Here is a 20,216-nt window from a genome sequence, read left to right as displayed (position 1 = left end):
CGTCCAGGCTGAGAACCACTGATGAATGAGCTGCTGCAAGCATAGCATCAGTGACTAGCGGTGACGTGATCGAGGTTACTGCAGTTCACTAAGGCTGCATTACCAGCCGGGCCAATGAACTGCGGTGACCTCCCACCGGTGAGATCATCGCTAGCACAGTGAGAAAAATTCACATGGTGCAGAGGCGAGTTCACTGCAGTTCACCGGGAAAATTTCACTGAAGTGAATTTGAACTGCAGTGAACTTGCCTCTGCACTGTGAGACTTTTTATCACTGTGCTAGCAAAGATCTCACCGAGGTTACCGCAGTTCAGCCCCAATGGGAATGCAGTGACCAGTAGTAACCTCGATGACGTCACCACTAGTCACTGACGGTGGGTTCGCAGCAGCTCATTCCCCAGTGGTTCTCTGCCTGGACGGTCGCAACTTTGCACCCTCCAGGTTAAAAACTGTTTATCCCCTAGACATGAATTAAATAATTTAAAAAAATCGGAGTGGGGACCCCTCTTTTTGATAACCAGTCTTGCTGAAACTGACAGCTGACGGTTGCAGCCCCCAGCTATGAGCTTTGCCTGGCTGGTTATTAAAAACTAGCTATTGAACCCGTTCTACGCCCGGGTGGCGAGCATTTATATTGGAATATGGTCTCCATCCTGGTATGTGCTGCTCCTATCCTGTCATATGCTGCTCCATCCTGCGCCCCCATCCTGTCATGTGCTGCTCCACCGTGTCATGTGCTGCTCCATCCTGCGCCCCCATCCTGTCATGTGCTGCTCCACCGTGTCATGTGCTGCTCCATCCTGCATCCCCATCCTGTCATGTGCTGCTCCACCGTGTCATGTGCTGCTCCATCCTGCGCCCCCATCCTGTCATGTGCTGCTCCACCGTGTCATGTGCTGCTCCATCCTCATCCCCATCCTGTCATGTGCTCCCATCCTGCGCCCCCATCCTATCACGTGCTGCTCCATCCTGCGCCCCCATCAGTGCGGGCGGCTGTGCTGAGTGCGGGCGGCTGTATGTGGCTGTGCTGAGTGCGGGCGGCTGTATGTGACGTGGCTGTGCTGGGTGCGGGCGGCTGTGCTGGGTGCGGCAGCTGTGGACGGCTGTGCTGGGTGCGGTGGCTGTGCTGGGTGCAGCGGCTGTGCTGGGTGCAGCGGCTGTGCGTGGCTGTAGGCGGCTGTGCGTGGCTGTGGGAGGCTGTGCTGGGTGCGGCGGCTGTGCGTGGCTGTGGGCGGCTGTGCTGGGTGCGGCGGCTGTGCTGGGTGCGGTGGCTGTGCTGGGTGCGGCGGCTGTCCGTGGCTGTAGGCGGCTGTGCGTGGCTGTGCTGGGTGCGGAGGCTGTGCGTGGCTGTGGCGGCTGTGCTGGGTGCGGCGGCTGTGCTGGGTGCGGCGGATGTGCTGGGTGCGGCGGCTGTGCTGGGTGCGGCGGCTGTGGGTGGCTGTGCTGGGTGCAGCGGTTGTGCGTGGCTGTGGGCGGCTGTGCTGGGTGCGGCGGCTGTGGGCGGCTGTGCTGGGTGCGGCGGCTGTGCGTGGCTGTGGGCGGCTGTGCGTGGCTGTGGGCGGCTGTGCTGGGTGCGGCGGCTGTGCTGGGTGCGGCGGCTGTCCGTGGCTGTGGGCGGCTGTGCGTGGCTGTGGGAGGCTGTGCGTGGCTGTAGGCGGCTGTGCGTGGCTGTGGCGGCTGTGCATGGCTGTGCTGGGTGCGGCGGATGTGCTGGGTGCGGCGGCTGTGCTGGGTGTGGCGGCTGTGGGTGGCTGTGCTGGGTGCGGCGGCTGTGCGTGGCTGTGCTGGGTGCGGCGGCTGTGGTCGGCTGTGCTGGGTGCGGCGGCTGTGCGTGGCTATGGGTGGCTGTACGTGGCTGTGGGCGGCTGTGCTGGGTGCGGCGGCTGTGCGTGGCTGTGGTCGGCTGTGCTGGGTGCGGCTGTGCGTGGCTGTGGGCGGCTGTGCGTGGCTGTGGGCGGCTGTGCTGGGTGCGGCGGCTGTGGTCGGCTGTGCTGGGTGCGGCGGCTGTGCGTGGCTGTGGGCGGCTGTGCTGGGTGCGGCGGCTGTGCTGGGTGCGGCGGCTGTCCGTGGCTGTGGGCGGCTGTGCGTGGCTGTGGGAGGCTGTGCGTGGCTGTAGGCGGCTGTGCGTGGCTGTGGCGGCTGTGCATGGCTGTGCTGGGTGCGGCGGATGTGCTGGGTGCGGCGGCTGTGGGTGGCTGTGCTGGGTGCGGCGGCTGTGGGTGGCTGTGCTGGGTGCGGCGGCTGTGCGTGGCTGTGGGCTGTGCGTGGCTGTGGGCGGCTGTGCTGGGTGCGGCGGCTGTGGTCGGCTGTGCTGGGTGCGGCGGCTGTGCGTGGCTATGGGTGGCTGTACGTGGCTGTGGGCGGCTGTGCTGGGTGCGGCGGCTGTGCGTGGCTGTGGTCGGCTGTGCTGGGTGCGGCTGTGCGTGGCTGTGGGCGGCTGTGCGTGGCTGTGGGCGGCTGTGCTGGGTGCGGCGGCTGTGGTCGGCTGTGCTGGGTGCGGCGGCTGTGCGTGGATGTGGTCGGCTGTGCTGGGTGCGGCGGCTGTGCGTGGATGTGGTCGGCTGTGCTGGGTGCGGCGGCTGTGCGTGGCTATGGGTGGCTGTGCGTGGCTGTGGGCAGCTGTGCTGGGTGCGGCGGCTGTGCGTGGCTGTGGGCGCCTGTGCGTGGCTGTGGGCGGCTATGGTCGGCTGTGCTGGGTGCGGCGGCTGTGCGTTGCTGTGGGCGGCTGTGCGTGGCTGTGCTGGGCGCGGCGGCTGTGCTGGGTGCGGCCATTTTCTTGGTCCTGCTCCCGGAGTCGGCGCCTGCGCAGTCCGCGCTTTCCGGCGCCATTTTCTTGAAGACACTGCAATGTGTCTTCAAGAAAATGGCGCCGGAAAGCGCGGACTGCGCAGGCGCCGATTCCGGGAGCAGGGGGACAGTCACGGCCCGGAAGCGCGTCGGTGGAACGGGTCAGGTAAGTATACTCACCCTCCGCCTCCTGGCTCGTCCCTGCTTGTCCGGTGGAGATCGCGGTGTGCGTTCAGCTCTTACGCATACCGCGATCTCCTGGGAGCGTCGCTCTGTGCGGTCCAGACTGCGCCGGCGCTTGCGCTTGCGCAGTCTATAGAGGCTTCGGACAGAGTGACGCTCCCAGCGTTATATTATAGATACATGGGAGCCCATGTCGGATTTTTTATTTTTTTTATTATTTACAGCGCAGAAGCCGGCTGATGAATACTCCCATCAGCCACTCATGCTATCACTGTTATTAGTGGCAGCAGGCGTCGGCTGATCGGACTACTTTATAAATCCGATCTTAGCTGCGGGCTCACACTGTCATTTGACAGCTTAGAAACCGCGGCTGTCTGACCGGCGGTGATGATTTTACTGCCAATCAGAAGCAGTGTTTGGGGGGCCGAACCCAAACAGTAACACAGACTTCCTGGTGAAGTCCATATTCGGTGTCCGTGCCCGAACAGTAGGTGTTTGGTACGGACGCTGAACTTTACTGTTCTTGTTCTCCCAACTCCATTGTTGATGTTTTTATTGGAGAGAAGTGGCTATTTTGCTGCCCTTCCTGACACCAGGTCAGCCTTCAAAAGCCTTTGCCTCATGCTGGGTGGAGATGCACTGACACCTGCCTGCTGCTATTCCTAAGCAAGCTGTCCACTGGTATTGAACAGATCCTGTAGCTGAATCTTGCTTAGTACACAGTCCAGGCATTTGCTGGACTTTCTAGGAAACCGTGAAGTATTCTTCACAGCAATTTAACCTCTCTCTTTGAAGTTCTTGGTAATCAGATAATTGTTGTTGAATTATCAGTAATCTTATAAGCAGCAATGTCTTTGCCAATACAGCCCTTTTGGTGTAAAGCAATGATGACTGTTTTCTAATCATGGTTAGCAGAAGAGGACAATTATTTCAAGCACCAGCCTATGACAGTGTGATATTGGCTGCCTTGTCCTCATCATCATTTTCTCCCAAACGAACAAGAATATTACAGAAATTATGTAATCCGTTCAGTTTGTGGCATGGCGGAAAATCAGCGGAAGTAGAAGTTTTGTAATTAGACAATCTAAAATTAATGCAAATTGCTACTATAAAAAGTAACTGAAGCAGCAAAATAAGCAAAAATCAAAACTTTTGTCATAAGCAAAACATTTCTCCATAACTGTATATTCCACAACAGATCTCTATATTTTCATATCTTCAAATAAAGCGCCACTTGAATTTTGAACAAATCAGCCAGTTCTTTTTTATACAATGATCTTAGTGAGGATTTCATTTTGAAGTTTTGATTTTTGGGGGTAGTAGTTTGGACTAGAAAATAAACATTTATGAAATTTACATTCACCTATTGAGCTACTTCCAGATGTCATTCTATATACTCTGTGTTGGCAGTAAAAAGACAAATGATGAAAATATTAAAAGAGTCTGTTGAATAAAAAATGTTGGCTACAAAAACAGGACTCTCTGATATTACTGGGAGTTGAGTAAAGCTTAGCTTTCCTTATGGTAGCTCCAGATCATTTTTTTACAATAGCAAGACTCTGTGAACAAAATGACTTATTTTGAAGCCCTACTCTTTTGCCTTCTAAGGTAGAACATTTTTTTTCCTGACCTCAAAAAAAATGGGATCACCAATTGGGTAAGCATCTAATTTAAGGGGTTGTCCAGGTTTGGAGTTGAAGTCTGTAGTCACTCTATCGTTATATGAAATTCTAACTGACCTTTTGTTGAAAACACCGTACTGATCGAAGATTGCCCTCCAAGTGAAGAATGTCTTTGATTTATTACAGATTTAAGTTTCTCTTGAAATATCTTATCATCTGACGAGAGACAAATAACAAAATTACTATTTAAAATAAAAAAAGGTCAAAAGTAAAATTAAGAAATTCTCAACATTCACAGCAATTAATATATCCCCAAAATTATATATATATATATATATATATATATATATATATATATATATATATGTTTTTTTTTTTTGTTTTTTTTTTTGCTCTGGCAAAAATTAAGAGACGACTGCAAAATGTTCAGTTTGTCTGATTTTTCTCTTTATAGGTATATTTTTGAGTAAAATGTTAATTGTTCTTTTATTCTATAAACTACTGACAACATGTCTCCAAATTTCCAAGCAATATATTTTGTATTTATTTACTGAAAATGAGAACTGGTCAAAATAACTAAAAAATGCATTGCTTGCAGACCTCAAATAATGCAAAAAAAAAAACAAGTTCACAATCATTTACTAATGAATACTAATATTTTAACTCAGAAAGAGTTCATAAATCAATATTTTGTGTAATAACCATGATTTTTAATCACAGCTTTCATGCGTCTTGGCATGCTTTTCCACCAGTCTTTCACACTACTTTTGGGTGACCTTATGCCACTCCTGGTACAAAAATTTAAGCGGTTCTTCTTTGTTTGATGGCTTGTGACTATCCATCCTCCTCTTGATTACATTCCAGAGGTTTTCAATGTGGTTCAGGTCTAGAGATTGGGCTGGCCATGACAGGGATTTGATGTGGTGGTCCATCTTCCACACCTTGATTGACCTAGCTGTGTGGCATGGTGCATTGTCCTGCTGGAAAAACCAGTCCTCAGAGTTGGGGAACATTTCCTGAGCCGAAGGAATCAACTGTTTTTCCAAAATAACCTTGTATGAGGCTTGATTCATACGTCCTTCGCAAAGAACAACCTGCCCAATTCCTGCTGTGCTGAAGCACAGCAGGAATTTGGGCAGGTTAATCTTTGCTAAGGACGTATAATTCAAGCTGCATACAAGGTTATCTTGGAAAAACAGTTGATTCTTTCTGCTCAGGCAATGTTCCCCAACTCTGAGGACTGGTTTTTCCAGCAGGACAATGCACCATGCCACACAGCTAGGTCAATCAAGGTGTGGATGATGGACCACCACATCAAATCCCTGTCATGGCCAGCCCAATCTCTAGACCTGAACCACATTGAAAACCTCTGGAATGTAATCAAGAGGAGGATGGATAGTCACAAGCCATCAAACAAAGAAGAACTGCTTAAATTTTTGTACCAGGAGTGGCATAAGGTCACCCAAAAGCGGTGTGAAAGACTGGTGGAAAGCATGCCAAGACGCATGAAAGCTGTGATTAAAAATCATGGCTATTCCACAAAATATTGATTTCTGAAATCTTCCTGAGTTAAAACATTAGTATTGTTGTTTATAAATGATTAAGAACTTGTTTTTGTTTTGTTTTTTGCTTTATTTGAGGTTTGCATGCAATGCATTTTTTTGTTATTTTGACCATTTCTCATTTTCAGAAAATAAATACAAAATGTATTGCTTGGAACTTCAGAGACATGTTGTCAGTAGTTTATAGAATAAAAGAACAATTTACATTTTACTCACAAATATACCTATAAAGAGAAAAATCAGACAAGCTGAACATTTTGCAATGGTCTCTTAATTTTTGCCATAGCTGTATATTAAATGGTCTTCTTTTTGGCTTTCTTTTCATAAAGAGAAGTAGCAAACTTTTTAATACATCAAGTGAAAATGTTTTAAGAATAAGTTGCTATAATGGGTTGAGAAAACATATGCTATTTTTCACAGAAAAAAAGCAAGTTGTTACCCAAAATTGAAATAAAACAACCTAAAAAAAGATGGCATCTCACCTATGTGTAAGGAAAATAAAAAATTATTAGGATTATGACAAACAAAAGTGTTTGTTGGTGGATGGACTGCCAATAAAAAACTGACGATTAACTTCAGTAGGTCCAACTCCGGAGGTGATCCAAGTACTTCTTCAATAATTTTTATATAAGATCCACACACCTCTTGGGGAATAGATGTTATATAGCCTTCCCTGTGTTCCTGGTGGAGGAAAAAAACATACATTGAAAATCATTAACACATTTATTTTACGAAATGCAAGTACAGCTATTAAAACGTAAATATAATAAAACAAAAGTGACTGGGCTGAAAGTAAGTCTGTGAGTTAATGACTAGAACATTGTAGCATCTGTATTTATAAGCTCTGAAGCTTTTAGTTTTATCACTTCGGCTTACACTATCGATATGAAGACATTTGTACTTGTAATGATGGTGGCAATAAGCGGATACAGTAAGTAAGTATTTCCCTATGAAATGGAAGATTTATTTATTTTTTATTGTTTTCAAGTTCTTTAAAGTGTAAAACTGCAAAGTGCTTGTAAATACAAGCAATTTTGCAATGCAATTATTAAAAAAGTGCTCCATTATTACAGTTTACTGCTTGTTGTCTAGATTATTGTCTGCGGTTGCAGGCTATCAGCTATGGCCGGCAAGGAGTTCAGCATTTGCAAACACTGCACTGAACGAGTCTGGTAGATAAGTAATTGTAACTTGGTGAAATGTTAAGTTGATGCATTACATAGTAGTTCTCCACTTATTTAGTATTCAGGGTGTAGGTCTACACTTAGTGTTAAACACGGTACAGCAGGAATAATCTGTTGTCTGGATCTTATGGTGTGTGCTAGTTGTGAGTGTGGTGATTACTTTGGTCTCTGGTCCTCTACCAGTTTTCCGCCTTTCCTTCAGTCAGACTTGGTAATGACTTGGACAGATACATCACACAGGATGTAGGGAAAAAAAGCAATAGCAGTTAGTGTAGTGTGGGAACTGTAGAGAAATTTTAATACAAGCATATTAGAAATTAGATTAGATTACAGCCCTAAATATATAGTGATTTAGATTAAAACGTATTTGACTTTCGGACCACCCCTTTAACTTCTTCTCAACTGTTTTGTTTTTCCAAGATCGTTTTGCTTCCCTGCAAACACTGACCAGAAATTTGCCCAGATTCTGTCAGTCATCAACAAATGTCAAGTCACATTAGTAACCAAAGCGGACAGATTCCATTACAAGTTTGTAATTTTGAAACACGACTTACAGAAAATTAGAGAGCACACATCAGCGGTGAATAGCAGAATTTCCGTTGCATAGGATTCTCAGAGGCCTATGCTAGCTCAAATTGCAGAATTAAAGAAACAAATGAATGTTTTCAGTGAAAGAAATAATGTCAGGATAGGGAGCCTGCCAGACAAAAGGGAAGGAGTTGATGCCGTATCCTTTATAAAAAAAAACTAGTTGAAAGATCTGTTGGGTGCAGAAGTCTTCTCGCTGTTCTTTACCATCAAGAGAACACATAGAGTTCCCACAAGACCAGGCCCTCCTGTTCGCCCTCCTAGGCCATCATTGGCCTGACTATTGCATTACTGTGATAGAGATGCCATATTCAGGGCTATCCTCCTGAAGAGTAAGGTGCTGTGTGATAACAATTCAGTAGCTTTTTACCCAGATTTCTCAGTTGCTGTCAGAAAACAATGTACACTATTTGCTTAAGTGCGTAGCAAGCTCAAGCTGTGAGAGAAGTGGTATGAATGCGCTATGTTTTTCCATGCAAAGCTAACAGTAGTAGATGGGAAATCAACCCATTTCTTCACATCTACTGCCAACGAGTTGGTGTGGGTTGAAGCTGTCCCTCATACTCAACATGAGAATGAGAGAGGGAAAAGGATACCACAATTCCGGCTGCCATACCTATGGCTGTGAGAACTCTTGGACTTTATAAAGAGCTCCGGTGGGTGTACTGATCAGGTTTATCAAACCAAATCCTAACTATTTTATCCATGATGTACCTTTATTTGTAGGGACTTTCAGTGCATATTTGTTTTTATGTTTTGCTAAAAGATTGGAGTTCTCCATTTAGTTAGTGTTTAGGGTCTAGGTGTAGGCTACTTTGTGTTAGACAAAGTACAGCAGGAATAGTATGTTATTCCAAGTTAATTTTTGGGAAATGTTATTTACATATGGTTTTCTGAATCGTATGATGTGTGTTTGTTGTGTTTATGGTGATTGCTTTGGTCTCTGGTCCTCTCCCAAGTTTCCGCCTTTTATTCACTCAGACTGTGGTAATGTCTAGATCAAGATACATTTTTAATGTTTTGAGATGACGACTCTTAGCGTGCTGAGCTGAAATCTGAGCGGGCTTATTCCAAATTGAAAAGAGCCACTGTAATGGATTTTGTTAAGAAACAAGTACCACATATAATTTGATTACAGGAGACGCATTTCACATGTCTGAAGATCCTAGCGCTAAAAAAAGCCTGGATAGATAGAGGATACAATGCCACTTATTCTAACTATATCCTACCACTGGAAATTACACATGCTGCACATGATCATATTATTATGTTGGAAGATCTGTTATAGTACACTTCATGCTAGTTAATTTTTTCTTTTTAACTGGTTAAAAATTTTACATGCCTCTACAGTGGGGGAAATAAGTATTTGATCCCTTGCAGATTTTGTTTGCCCACTGACAAAGACATGAACAGACTATAATTTTAAGGGTAGGTTAATTTTAACATTGAGAGATAAAATATCAGAAATAATATCCAGAAAATCACATTGTATAAATTATATAAATGTATTTGCATTTTGCAGAGAGAAATAAGTATTTTATCCCCTACCAACCATTAAGAGTTCTGGCTCCTACAGACCAGTTATACGCTCGTAATCATCCCATTACCTGCATTACCTGTCTTACATAGTCACCTTTATAAAAGACTCCTATCCACAGACTCAATCAGTCAGACTCTAACCTCTACAACAAGACCAAAGGGCTTTACAAGGATGTCAAGGACAAGATCATAGACCTTCACAAAGCTGGAATGGGCTACAAAACCATACATAAGACGCTGGGTGAGAAGGAGACAACTGTTGGTGCAATAAAAAAAATGGAAGAAATACAAAATGACTGTCAATCGACATCGATCTGGGGCACCATGCAAAATCTCACCTCGTGGGGTAGCCTTGATCATTAGGAAGGTTAGAGATCAGCCTAAAAGTCCACGGGGGGAACTTGCTAATGATCTCCAGGCAGCTGGGACCACAGTCACCAAGAAAACCATTGGTAACACATTACGCCGTAAAGGTTTAAAATCCTGCAGAGCCCGCAGGGTCCCCCTGCTTAAGAGGGCACATGTGCAAGCCCGTGTGAAGCTTGCCAATGAACACCAGGATGATTCTGTGAGTGATTGGGAGAAGGTGCTCTGGTCAGATGAGACAAAAATTGAGGTCTTTGGCATTAACTCAACTCGCCGTGTTTGGAGGAAGAGAAATGTTGCTTATGACCCAAAGAACACCATACACACCGTCAAGCATGTAGGTGGAAACATTATGTTTTGGGGGTGTTTCTCTGCTAAGGGAACAGGACTACTTCACCGCATCAATGGGAGAATGGATGGAGCCATGTACTGTAAAATCATGAGTGATAACCACCTTCCCTCCAACAGGACATTAAAAATGGGTCGTGGCTGGGTCTTCCAGCAAGACAATTACCCAAAATATGCAACCAAGGCAACAAGGGAGTGGCTCAAAAAGAAGCACATTTTAAGGTCATGGAGTGACCTAGCCAGTCTCCAGACCTTAATCCCATAGAAAACTTATGTAGGGAGTTGAAGGTCCAAGTTGCCAAGTGACAGCCTCAAAATCTTAATGATTTAGAGATGATCTGCAAAGAGGAGTGGACCAAAATTCCTCCAGACATGTGCGCAAACTTCATTATCAACTACGAAAAACGTCTGACTGCTGTCCTTGCCAACAAGGGGTTTTGCTACCAAGTATTAAGTCTTGTTTGCCAGAGGGATCACAAACTTATTTTTCACTGCAAAATGCAACTAAATGTATATAATCTATACAATGTGATTTTCTGGATTTTATTTTTAATATCCTATCTCTCAATGTTAAAATTAACCTACCCTTAAAATTATAGACTGTTCATGTCTTTGTCAGTGGGCAAACCTACAAAATCAGCAAGGGATCAAATACTTATTTCCCCCACTGTTTGAGGTTCACTTTTTGTATTGAAAAACTGAAATAAATTAACTTTTTGATGATATTCTAATTTTGTGAGAAGCACCTGTTATTGTTGATACCCAGCCTTCATGTAAGCGGCACTGGACCCAGGCACAGAAGGAATTACTTATTCTGACCAAGGAGCGGACTCGAAAGAAACTGCTGGCAAAGGAGCATGCTATTTTTGAGATTTGGGATAAAATTTGAGTATAGGGAATGCTATTGAGAAATTGCATACCAACATGTACGTGATTAATGGGATTTTTCAAAATTTTTATCAAGATTTGTACACTTCTAAATGTGACCAAGTCTCCCAGGTGGTAGTCTCCATTCTATCTGGTCTTCCCCTGTAGTGCTGTCCCATAAGCAATTAGAGGAACTAGATGCCCCGATTAGTAAAGAGGAAATAGATAGTGCTATTAAAGCACTTCCTTCTGTAAAAACTCCTGGAACCAATAGTTTAGTAGGGGACTGAAACAAGACTAATTGTGATTTGGTTAGACATCATTTGTTTGCGCTCTATGAAACCATTTTTAAGTGAGGGAGCTCCCTGACTGTGAGAAAGGCTATAGTTGTGGTCTTCCCGAAGTGCAGGAAGGACTTATGTCTCCAGAATCTTATTTTCTAATTTTGTTAACACAGGTATTAAAATTTATAGCTAAAATATTGGTTACTGTCATCATTAATACATCCTGTCAAGAATTGGGCGAACTTTAACAGTAAAGTTCAGTGTCCGCACCAAACACTTACTGTTCGGGCACGGACCCCGTACACTGACTTCACCAGGATGTCAGTGTTACTGTTCAGGTTCGCCCCCCCAAACATCGGGTGTTTGTCTGTATGTGCATGACAGCGCAGCAAACACCACTTCTGACCAGCAGTAAAATTATCACTGTCGGTCAGATAGCCGCAGTTCCCTTGCTGTCAAATGACAGCATGAGCGAGCATGCAGCTGTGATCGGAGTTATAAAGTTAACCTCCGGTCATTGGAGTCGGCTAATGGGACTACTGCTGCTATCAGCTGACATCTGCTGACACTAATAAAAGATAATAAAAGCGAGAGCAGGAGCGGCTGATGGGAGTATACATCAGCTGGCTCCTGCGCTGTAAGTAAATATTTAAAAAAAATAGCGGTGTGGGTTCCATTGTATTTTGAGAGCCAGCCAGGAAAAACTCACAGCTGGGGGCTGCAACCCTCAGCTGTCAGCATTAACAAGGCTGGTTATCAAGAATAGTAACATAGTAACATAGTTATTAAGCTTGAAGGAAGACTTTAAGTCCATCTAGTTCAACCCATAGCCTAACCTAACTTGCCCTAACATGTTGATCCAGAGGAAGGCAAAAAAAACACATGTAGCAAAGAGTACGCTCCACATTGGGGAAAAAAATTCCTTCCCGACTCCACATAAGGCAATCAGACTAGTTCCCTGGATCAACGCCCTATCAAGGAATCTAGTATATATAACCTGTAACATTAAACTTTTCAAGAAAGGCATCCAGTCCCCTCTTATATTTAAGTAATTAACCACTCATTACAACATCATATGGCAGAGTTCCATAGTCTTACTGCTTTTACAGTAAAGAATCTGTGTCTGTTATTATGCTTAAACCTTCTTTCCTCCAGACGTAGAGGATGCCCCCTTGTCCCTGTCTCAGGTCTTTTTAATCATAGATCATCAGAAAGGTCTTTGTAGTGTCCCCTCATATATTTATACATTAAAATAAGATCACCCATTAGCCTTCACTTTTCCAAACTAAATAGCCCCAAGTGTAATAACCTATCTTGGTATTGTAGACCCCCCAGTCGTATACTAACCTTGGTCGCTCTTCTCTGCACCCGCTCTAGTTCAGCTATGTCTTTCCTATACATCGGAGACCAGAACTGTACACAGTATTCTAAGTGTGGTCGAACTAGTGACTTGTATAGAGGTAAAATTATGTTCTCCTCATGAGCATCTATGCCTCTTTTAATGCATCCCATTATTTTATTTGCTTTTGTAGCACCTGCCTGACACTGGCCACTAAATGTGAGTTTGTCATCCACCCATACACCCAGGTCTTATTCATAGACGGTTTTGCCCAGAGTTTTAGAATTAAGCACATAGTTATACATCTTATTACTTCTACCCAAGTGCATGACCTTACATTTATCCCCATTAAAGCTCATTTGCCATTTATCAGCCCAAGCTTCTAGTTTACATAAATCATCCTGTAATCTAAAATTGTCCTCCTCTGTATTGATTACCCTGCAGAGTTTAGTGTCATCTGCAAATATTTAAATTCTGCTCTGTATGCCCCCTACAAGGTCATTAATAAATATGTTAAAAAGAAGAGGGCCCAATACTGACCCCTGTGGTACTCCACTGCTAACCGCGACCCAGTCCGAGTGTGCTCCATTAATAACCACCCTTTGTTTCCTATCCCTGAGCCAGCTCTTAACGCACTTACACATATTTTCCCCTATCCCCATTATTCACATTTTATGTATCAACCTTTTGTGTAGCACCGTATCAAAAGCTTTTGAAAAGTCCATACACACTACGTCCACTGGGTTCCCTTGGTCCAGTCCGGAACTTACCTCTTCATAGAAATTGATCAGATTAGTCTGACAGGAACGGTCTCTAGTAAACCCATGTTGATATTGGGTCATGAGGTTATTCCTCCTCAGATACTCCAGTATAGCATCCCTTAGAATGCCCTCCAGGATTTTACCCACAGTAGAGCTTAAGCTTACTGGTCTATAATTTCCGAGTTCAGTTCTTGTCCCCTTTTTGAATGTTGTCACCACATTTGCTATACGCCAGTCCTGTGGTACAGACCCTGTTATTATGGAGTCTTTAAAGATTAAAAATAATGGTCTATCAATGACTGTACTTAATTCCTGCAGTACTCGGGGGTGTATACCATCTGGGCCCGGAGATTTGTCAATTTTAGTGATTTTTAGACGCGGCCATACTTCCTGCTGGGTTAAGCAGGTGACATTTAATGGGGAATTTTTGTCACTACTGATCATATTGTCTGCCATGGGACTTTCTTGTGTAAATGCTGATGAAAAAAAGTCATTTAGCATATTGGCTTTTTCCTCATCCTCATCCACCATTTCACCCAGACTATTTTTAAGGAAGCCAACACTATCATTTTTTAGTTTCTTACTATTTACGTAGTTAAAGAACATTTTGGGATTATTTTTACTCTCTCTGGCAATAGACTGGTCCCCACGTTTTTCTAATTATATAAATAATTTTAAAAAATGACGTAGGGTCTCCCCTATTTTTGACAACCAGCCAAGTTAAAGCAGACAGTTGGGTGCTTCATATTCTCAGGCTGGAAAATGGCCATAGATATTGCCCCCTCCAAGGTGAAGTCACCCAGAAAAAACGCATCTATTAATTTTGGCGCTTTCCTGTAGCAGTGGCAATTGGGGTTCATATTTGTGGGGTTTACAACACCTTTGTATTGTCTGGTGACATCAAGCAAACACATTAGTAATGGAGAGGCGTCTACAAGACACCTATCCATAACTAATCCTATAGTTATATTGTGAATAAACACACAGCCAGAATAAAGACTTTTATTTAAAACAAAAACAAAACACACTTTTCCTTTTTTTTATTTAAAAATAACAAACAGTTATTCTTACCTAACCTCAATTCCACTGAATCCCTCGTCTCCTGTAATAAAACAAAAATTAAAAAACAACAATATCCTTCACCTGTCTGTTGTGCTGTCCCACGCTGGACATTTCTGGGGATAGATAGTTTTCAACCTGGACGGTGCCAAGATGCGACCATCAAAGCTGAGAACTACTGATGAATGAGCTGCTGCGAGCACAGCGTCAGTGACTATTTAAAGGGAACTTGTCAGCAGGATTGTGTACAGTAACCTACAGATATTGTCAGATTTGTACCGTCATACTGATTAAAATGATACCTTGGTTGATGAAATCTGTCTTGTGGTCGTTGTTTAATCTGTATTTTCAGTTTTACCTATCGGATCAGATCATATCTATATACACCAATAGATGCTACTTTGAGAAGGAAAATTTGTTTTCTTCTCAATCAAGATGGCACTGCTGGCGCCTGCGCAACAGCAGCTATCGATTCACCTCTATATACACCGACAGCTGCTACTGTGCAGGCGTAGCGGGCGCCATTTTCAAATGGATTTTTTTTTATACTATCAGGAAAGCCTCAAGCACATTTATTAACACAGTACACATGCGATTATGCTTCGTTGCAGGTGCCAAGGCTTGCACTTGCATGCAGAAGGTTTTTTTTTTTTCAGTATGTATATATATTCATTATGTAATCTTGGGGGCAGTTCACTGAAGGACCTGTCAGCAGTCTCCATTATGAAAATCAGAGCACCACCCCACCCCCTACAGGCCGCCCCAGAGCACGAGCATTTCATTAACTCAAAACTGAAAATAAAGATTAAACAACAACCACAAGACAGATTTCATCAACCAAGGTATCATATTAATCAGTATAACAGCATTGACCTGACACTGTGTGTATGTTACTGTGCACAATCCTGCTGACAGGTTCCCTTTAAAGACAAACTTTAAATTTGGAAAGAAAACCGAGGCCATTAAATACTTGGGGTTAATCTGCCCTCTTCCTGCAACAAATTATTTAATTTTAACTATCCGTCTCTTTTTGGAGAGTTGAGGAGGCTATTGACTAAGTGGCTGCCACTTTCTTTCTCACTGATTGGCTGGATATCTTCAGTTAAGATCGCTCTTCTGCCTAAGCTACTTTATTATTTTGATACTCTCCCTGTTAAGGTTCTCGTTGGGGAACTTAGGTCTTTCCAAGCTGCTATAATGAAGTTTATATGTAATGAAAAACGCCATACAACATCCAAAAGTGTTCCCACATCCCATAGATCACAAGGGAGCTTGTCTGTTCCGGATATCGTTAAATACTATTGGGCAGCACACCTAAGGAGGATTCCCTTGCTGGCTTCATTATGAGCTTACAATATCTGGACTGAAATCAAAAAGATATGGTTGGTTCCGACCCACCTAAACTCCCTTTTATGGTCGACCAAGCCTATTAAGATAAAATTTAGTTTGTTGGGCCCTATGCAGTTTACGAGGGATCCTTGGCTCTCATGTGCAAGGCATTTTGGGTTGGTCTCCCCCAATTTCCCAATGATATCTTTTATGTACCAGCCTCTGATACCAGTTAGGAAGCTACAATGGTCCACCCGTGGTTTTCGGCAAGATTATTTAAATTTGTGGATTTGGTGGATGGAAACACATTGGAAGTTCTCTCGTTTGATGCTATAAAATCAAAATTTGCTATAACTAATAGAGAGTTCTTCCAGTTCATGCAGATTAAGCACCTGGAGTCTTCAGTATATGGCTCATTGACGGGTTCTCAGCCAACGGAATTTGAGAGGCTTTGTAAGAAAGGCACGTCTACTAAAAGATTAATATCCGATATTTACAGGATCTTGGGTTCTCCTTGGACTAACCCACTTTAAAACATTCATATATGATTAGATTGGAGTCACTCCTGGGAAGGACGCTGTCTCCCCAATGCTGGCAGAATTTATGGGAAAAGGCAGCCAAATCCTCTATTTGCACCCTTTCTAAGGAAAACTAATAACATTTTTTGATGTTTTGGTATCACACTCTGGTGCTCCTTCACTGATTGAACCACCAGCTCCCAAATATTAGCTGGCGTTGTTGCTCAGCACCGGGTTCTCAGTTCCACATTTTCCGGACTTGCCCTAGGCTGGCTGGATTTTGGGAAAATGTGAACATTTTAATACAAAAGGTTATATATGTGGAGGTTGAGCTGGACCTTGATATATACGTTCTAAATGTTTCCCCTAGAGGGATGGGGAGGAATTCGACCAGACTGCTGTTACATCTGTTGATGGCAGCTAGATGTCTCTTTGCCCTTCATTGGAGACAGACTACTTCCCCCCTCTTATCAGAGGTTTTGGATCGAATAGTCGTCAACTGCAGCACATGACAGCCTCATTGAATGTTTGGACAGATTTGAGACCGTTGGGACTATTTTAGGGCACAAAACAACAGTTAAGAGCATATTGGTTTTTGAACAGGTTTCTTCTTCCCTTCCCTATGTGTATGTCTCGTCTTATTGAGTATTGTGGTTTTATAAGAATTGTAATGGTACGTTTCCATGGTTAGTAAACGCTGCAGGTTTGACGCTGTATTCATTCACAGCTTCAAACCCGCTGCGGCCAGATGTTATAGCATAGAGGATGGGATTTGAAGAAATGCCATCTCCCCTATGCGTGCAGGGACGCCTCCGGCATCAAAGCAGAGAAGGACATGTGGCGCGTCTTTCGAGACCACTGCACGTCAATTTATCTTGCAGAGATGCTGCGTCTCCGCAAGATAAATTTCCCATCCAATGTATTGGGAATGGTGATTCTGCATGGTTCAATGAACACATGCGGAATCACCTGCGTTCAAAAGCCGGCAGTGCTTTGGACGAAGCGAACAAGTGCTGCGTCCAAAGCGCTGCCGGTTCCTGACTGTGGAAACATACCCTCATAGGTGTATGCGGATGGAGTCATCTTAACTTGGCATCATTTATAACTGCTGTTGAACTTCCTGTCTTTTTCAGTTCAATTGCACAATATATTTTGAGTTCATTCAAAATGTTCCCTATTCTTTCTGATCCTCTAATTTGTAAGCCAAATTGTGATTGTTTTGTCTTATTTCTGATTGTAAAATTAAAAAAAATGTAATAAAATTAGTTATAAAAAAACCCTGAAACCGTATACTGTAGTGTCGTCACCAGCTAAGGACTCCTATGCAGGCAAAAGAAAAAGGGGGTATGCTCAAACTAGAAATATTGAATAACTCAATAAGGTTATAGTAATCCAAAAACTAATACTCGCAAGAACCTTATATCCACCGGATAATATATTATCTGGTGGATATAAGGTTCTTGCGAGTATTAGTTAAAAAGGGGGTATGCCCCTAATCCTACGCAATAAAGTAAAAGCAAAATAAGCGCAAATAGGATCTTATCTGAGAATAACAATTATGTCAAATAAAATAATGCTAACCTGATAAGGTTGTGGCACACACAATCATGAATAAGCATGAAAACAGCTGCTGCAGATCCATGGCTCTTCCAACCAGGAAGGAGGAGAAAAAAATGAGCTAAAAGGGGTTTATCCATGCAGCTGGAAGGCAATGAAGATCCAAATGGAAGTATAATAATAAAAGATTTTTAATTCTAGGTTTTTCAGTCAAGGCATTTCAAAGTCATTCCAGACTTATTCCTCAGGACACAAACTATGTAACCGGATATACGGTTTGTGTCCTGAGGAAGAAGTCTGGAATGACTGTGAAACACGTTGACTGAAAAACCTTGAACAAAAAAATCCTTTATTATTATACTTCCATTTGGATCTTCATTGCCTACCAGCAGCACGGATAAACCACATTTGGCTGCATTTTTGTCTCCTCTAATCCTACGCGGTTGGACTCAGACGTCAGGACTAAGTGCAGCTTTTATCCTATTTATTTTACCTCGGCACATGAGTGCATTTTCTCATATATAGGCTATTTATTTAATTCAGCACGTAGGCAGTTCGTGCTTCTAGTATATGCTGTTTTGGCTACCGAGTTTCTGTTTATTGTAAGTGGGAACGCTGGAATACACACCTTTAATTAAGTTAACAATTCTAGTTCTTTTTTTTTTTGTTTATTTATATATTGTTCTGTTTTTTTCTACATTTTTTATGACTTTTTGTAAGGCTACTTTCACACTAGCGTTAACTGCAATACGTCGCAATGCGTCGTTTTGCCGAAAAAACGCATCCTGCAAAAGTGCTTGCAGGATGCGTTTTTTCTGCATTGACTAACATTAGCGACGCATTTGCGACGCATTGTCACACGTCACAACCGTCGTGCGACGGTTGCGCCGTGTTGTAGCGGACCGTCGGGAGCAAAAAACGTTACATGTAACGTTTTTTGCTCCCGACAGTCCGCTTTTTCCGACCGCGCATGCGCGGCCGGAACTCCGCCCCCACCTCCCCGCACTTCCCCGCACCTCACAATGTGGCAGCGGATGCGCTGGAAAAGTGCATCCGCTGCCCCCGTTGTGCGGCGGAGACAACGCTAGCGTCGGTGACCTAGCCTAACCCAACCCTCAACATGTTTTTGTCATTTAGTGACATAATCTCGCTAGTCTATTTAAAGTGGGTCTGTGCAACTATTTGACATGCCTGAAAGAGAAACCTGATCAATTTGGAAATACGTTGCATATTTCATCAAACAAACTTTTTACATTTTACATAACCTTTTCTCCTATTGGCAGCACTTCATCATTCCGGTTATTTTTCTACTCTATGGAATCCTTCACACTAAGCTGGTTCTATAGGTGGAGCAGCAGCCGATGAGGAAATTCTAGGATCCAACTTCACATTTATCCTCAATATTGTGCTTTATCCTTACACAACTACACAGGGTGAGAACTTACATTTTTCATTATCTTTACCTGGCCATATGTTTTTTCACCATGGAAAGCTCCATGATTTTTTTTATATATATTCTCACTTCAGGAAACCACATTTTGATTTTTTTTTGTAATAAAAAAATATTAAACACTGGTCAACTAACCTTAGAAGTGTCTTATTTATTGAACACGGTACCAAGATATATATATTTCCTGTATCTTATTTATTGAAAAATTTATTGGTAATCTAGTGTGAAAATTTTCTTCTAACAATATTTTTCCTCCTTTAGTAGGCAAAAAAATCTTACCTGTAAATGAAGTCTAGAACCCTTCAATAATAATTACTGATATCATTAAATGTAACAGGAGTGAAGCTTATAAAATGACATACCTGTAGAACCTGACAAGCAAGCAGGAAGTGATGCACCACTTTTGCTTTTAATAACTGTTTTATGTTAAACACTTTGTAAGGATGGGTATCTCGGATTAACAGTTCCAAACAAGTCATTAAAGTTTCCCAGACTCTAGCCTAAACATAAAGGAAATCAAATTAGCAATAAGGAATGAGTAAACTCTAAAGTATATACAGTTGCAAAGTGACAACACCTCTAGCTGTTGTCATGTAAAATAATACAGACACAAGAGAGGGAAAATGCATAATCTCCAGAAATCGTTATCCTACATCATCATCTCTAACTGTTCCCGAGACTAGTGCCCCATATACCTCCACACGCCTACAACCTTGCTAGTCGCACTGTTTTTTAATTATGAGTTAAAAATATTCCTAACATTATATTTTTTTTATTTTTCTTATCTTGATTTCTTTTTGGAGGACAGCCATTTTCTACAGTGATGATGCTTTGAGATTGGAAAGAAAACTGTGGCTGGCAGATGTGGGAAGGG

The 20,216-nt window shown here is 43.1% G+C and overlaps 1 protein-coding gene across 1 annotated transcript in view; it reads right to left on the bottom strand.

Moving 5' to 3' along the window:
• Positions 1-20,216, bottom strand: part of LYST (lysosomal trafficking regulator) — a 591,077-nt gene that overhangs the window by 310,483 nt on the left and 260,378 nt on the right. Inside the window, exons 19-21 of the mRNA XM_077289098.1 lie at positions 19,705-19,842; positions 6,636-6,834; positions 4,709-4,807 (exon numbers count right to left, since the gene is read on the bottom strand). Coding sequence (XP_077145213.1) covers positions 4,709-4,807; positions 6,636-6,834; positions 19,705-19,842 — 436 coding nt within the window. The remainder of the gene's footprint in view (positions 1-4,708; positions 4,808-6,635; positions 6,835-19,704; positions 19,843-20,216) is intronic.

Source organism: Ranitomeya variabilis, chromosome 2 (assembly GCF_051348905.1).
Source record: "Ranitomeya variabilis isolate aRanVar5 chromosome 2, aRanVar5.hap1, whole genome shotgun sequence".
In the NCBI taxonomy this organism is placed as follows: domain Eukaryota; kingdom Metazoa; phylum Chordata; class Amphibia; order Anura; family Dendrobatidae; genus Ranitomeya; species Ranitomeya variabilis.
Note: the sequence above shows the minus strand (reverse complement) of the source record. Positions and strands in the feature narration are given on the sequence as shown.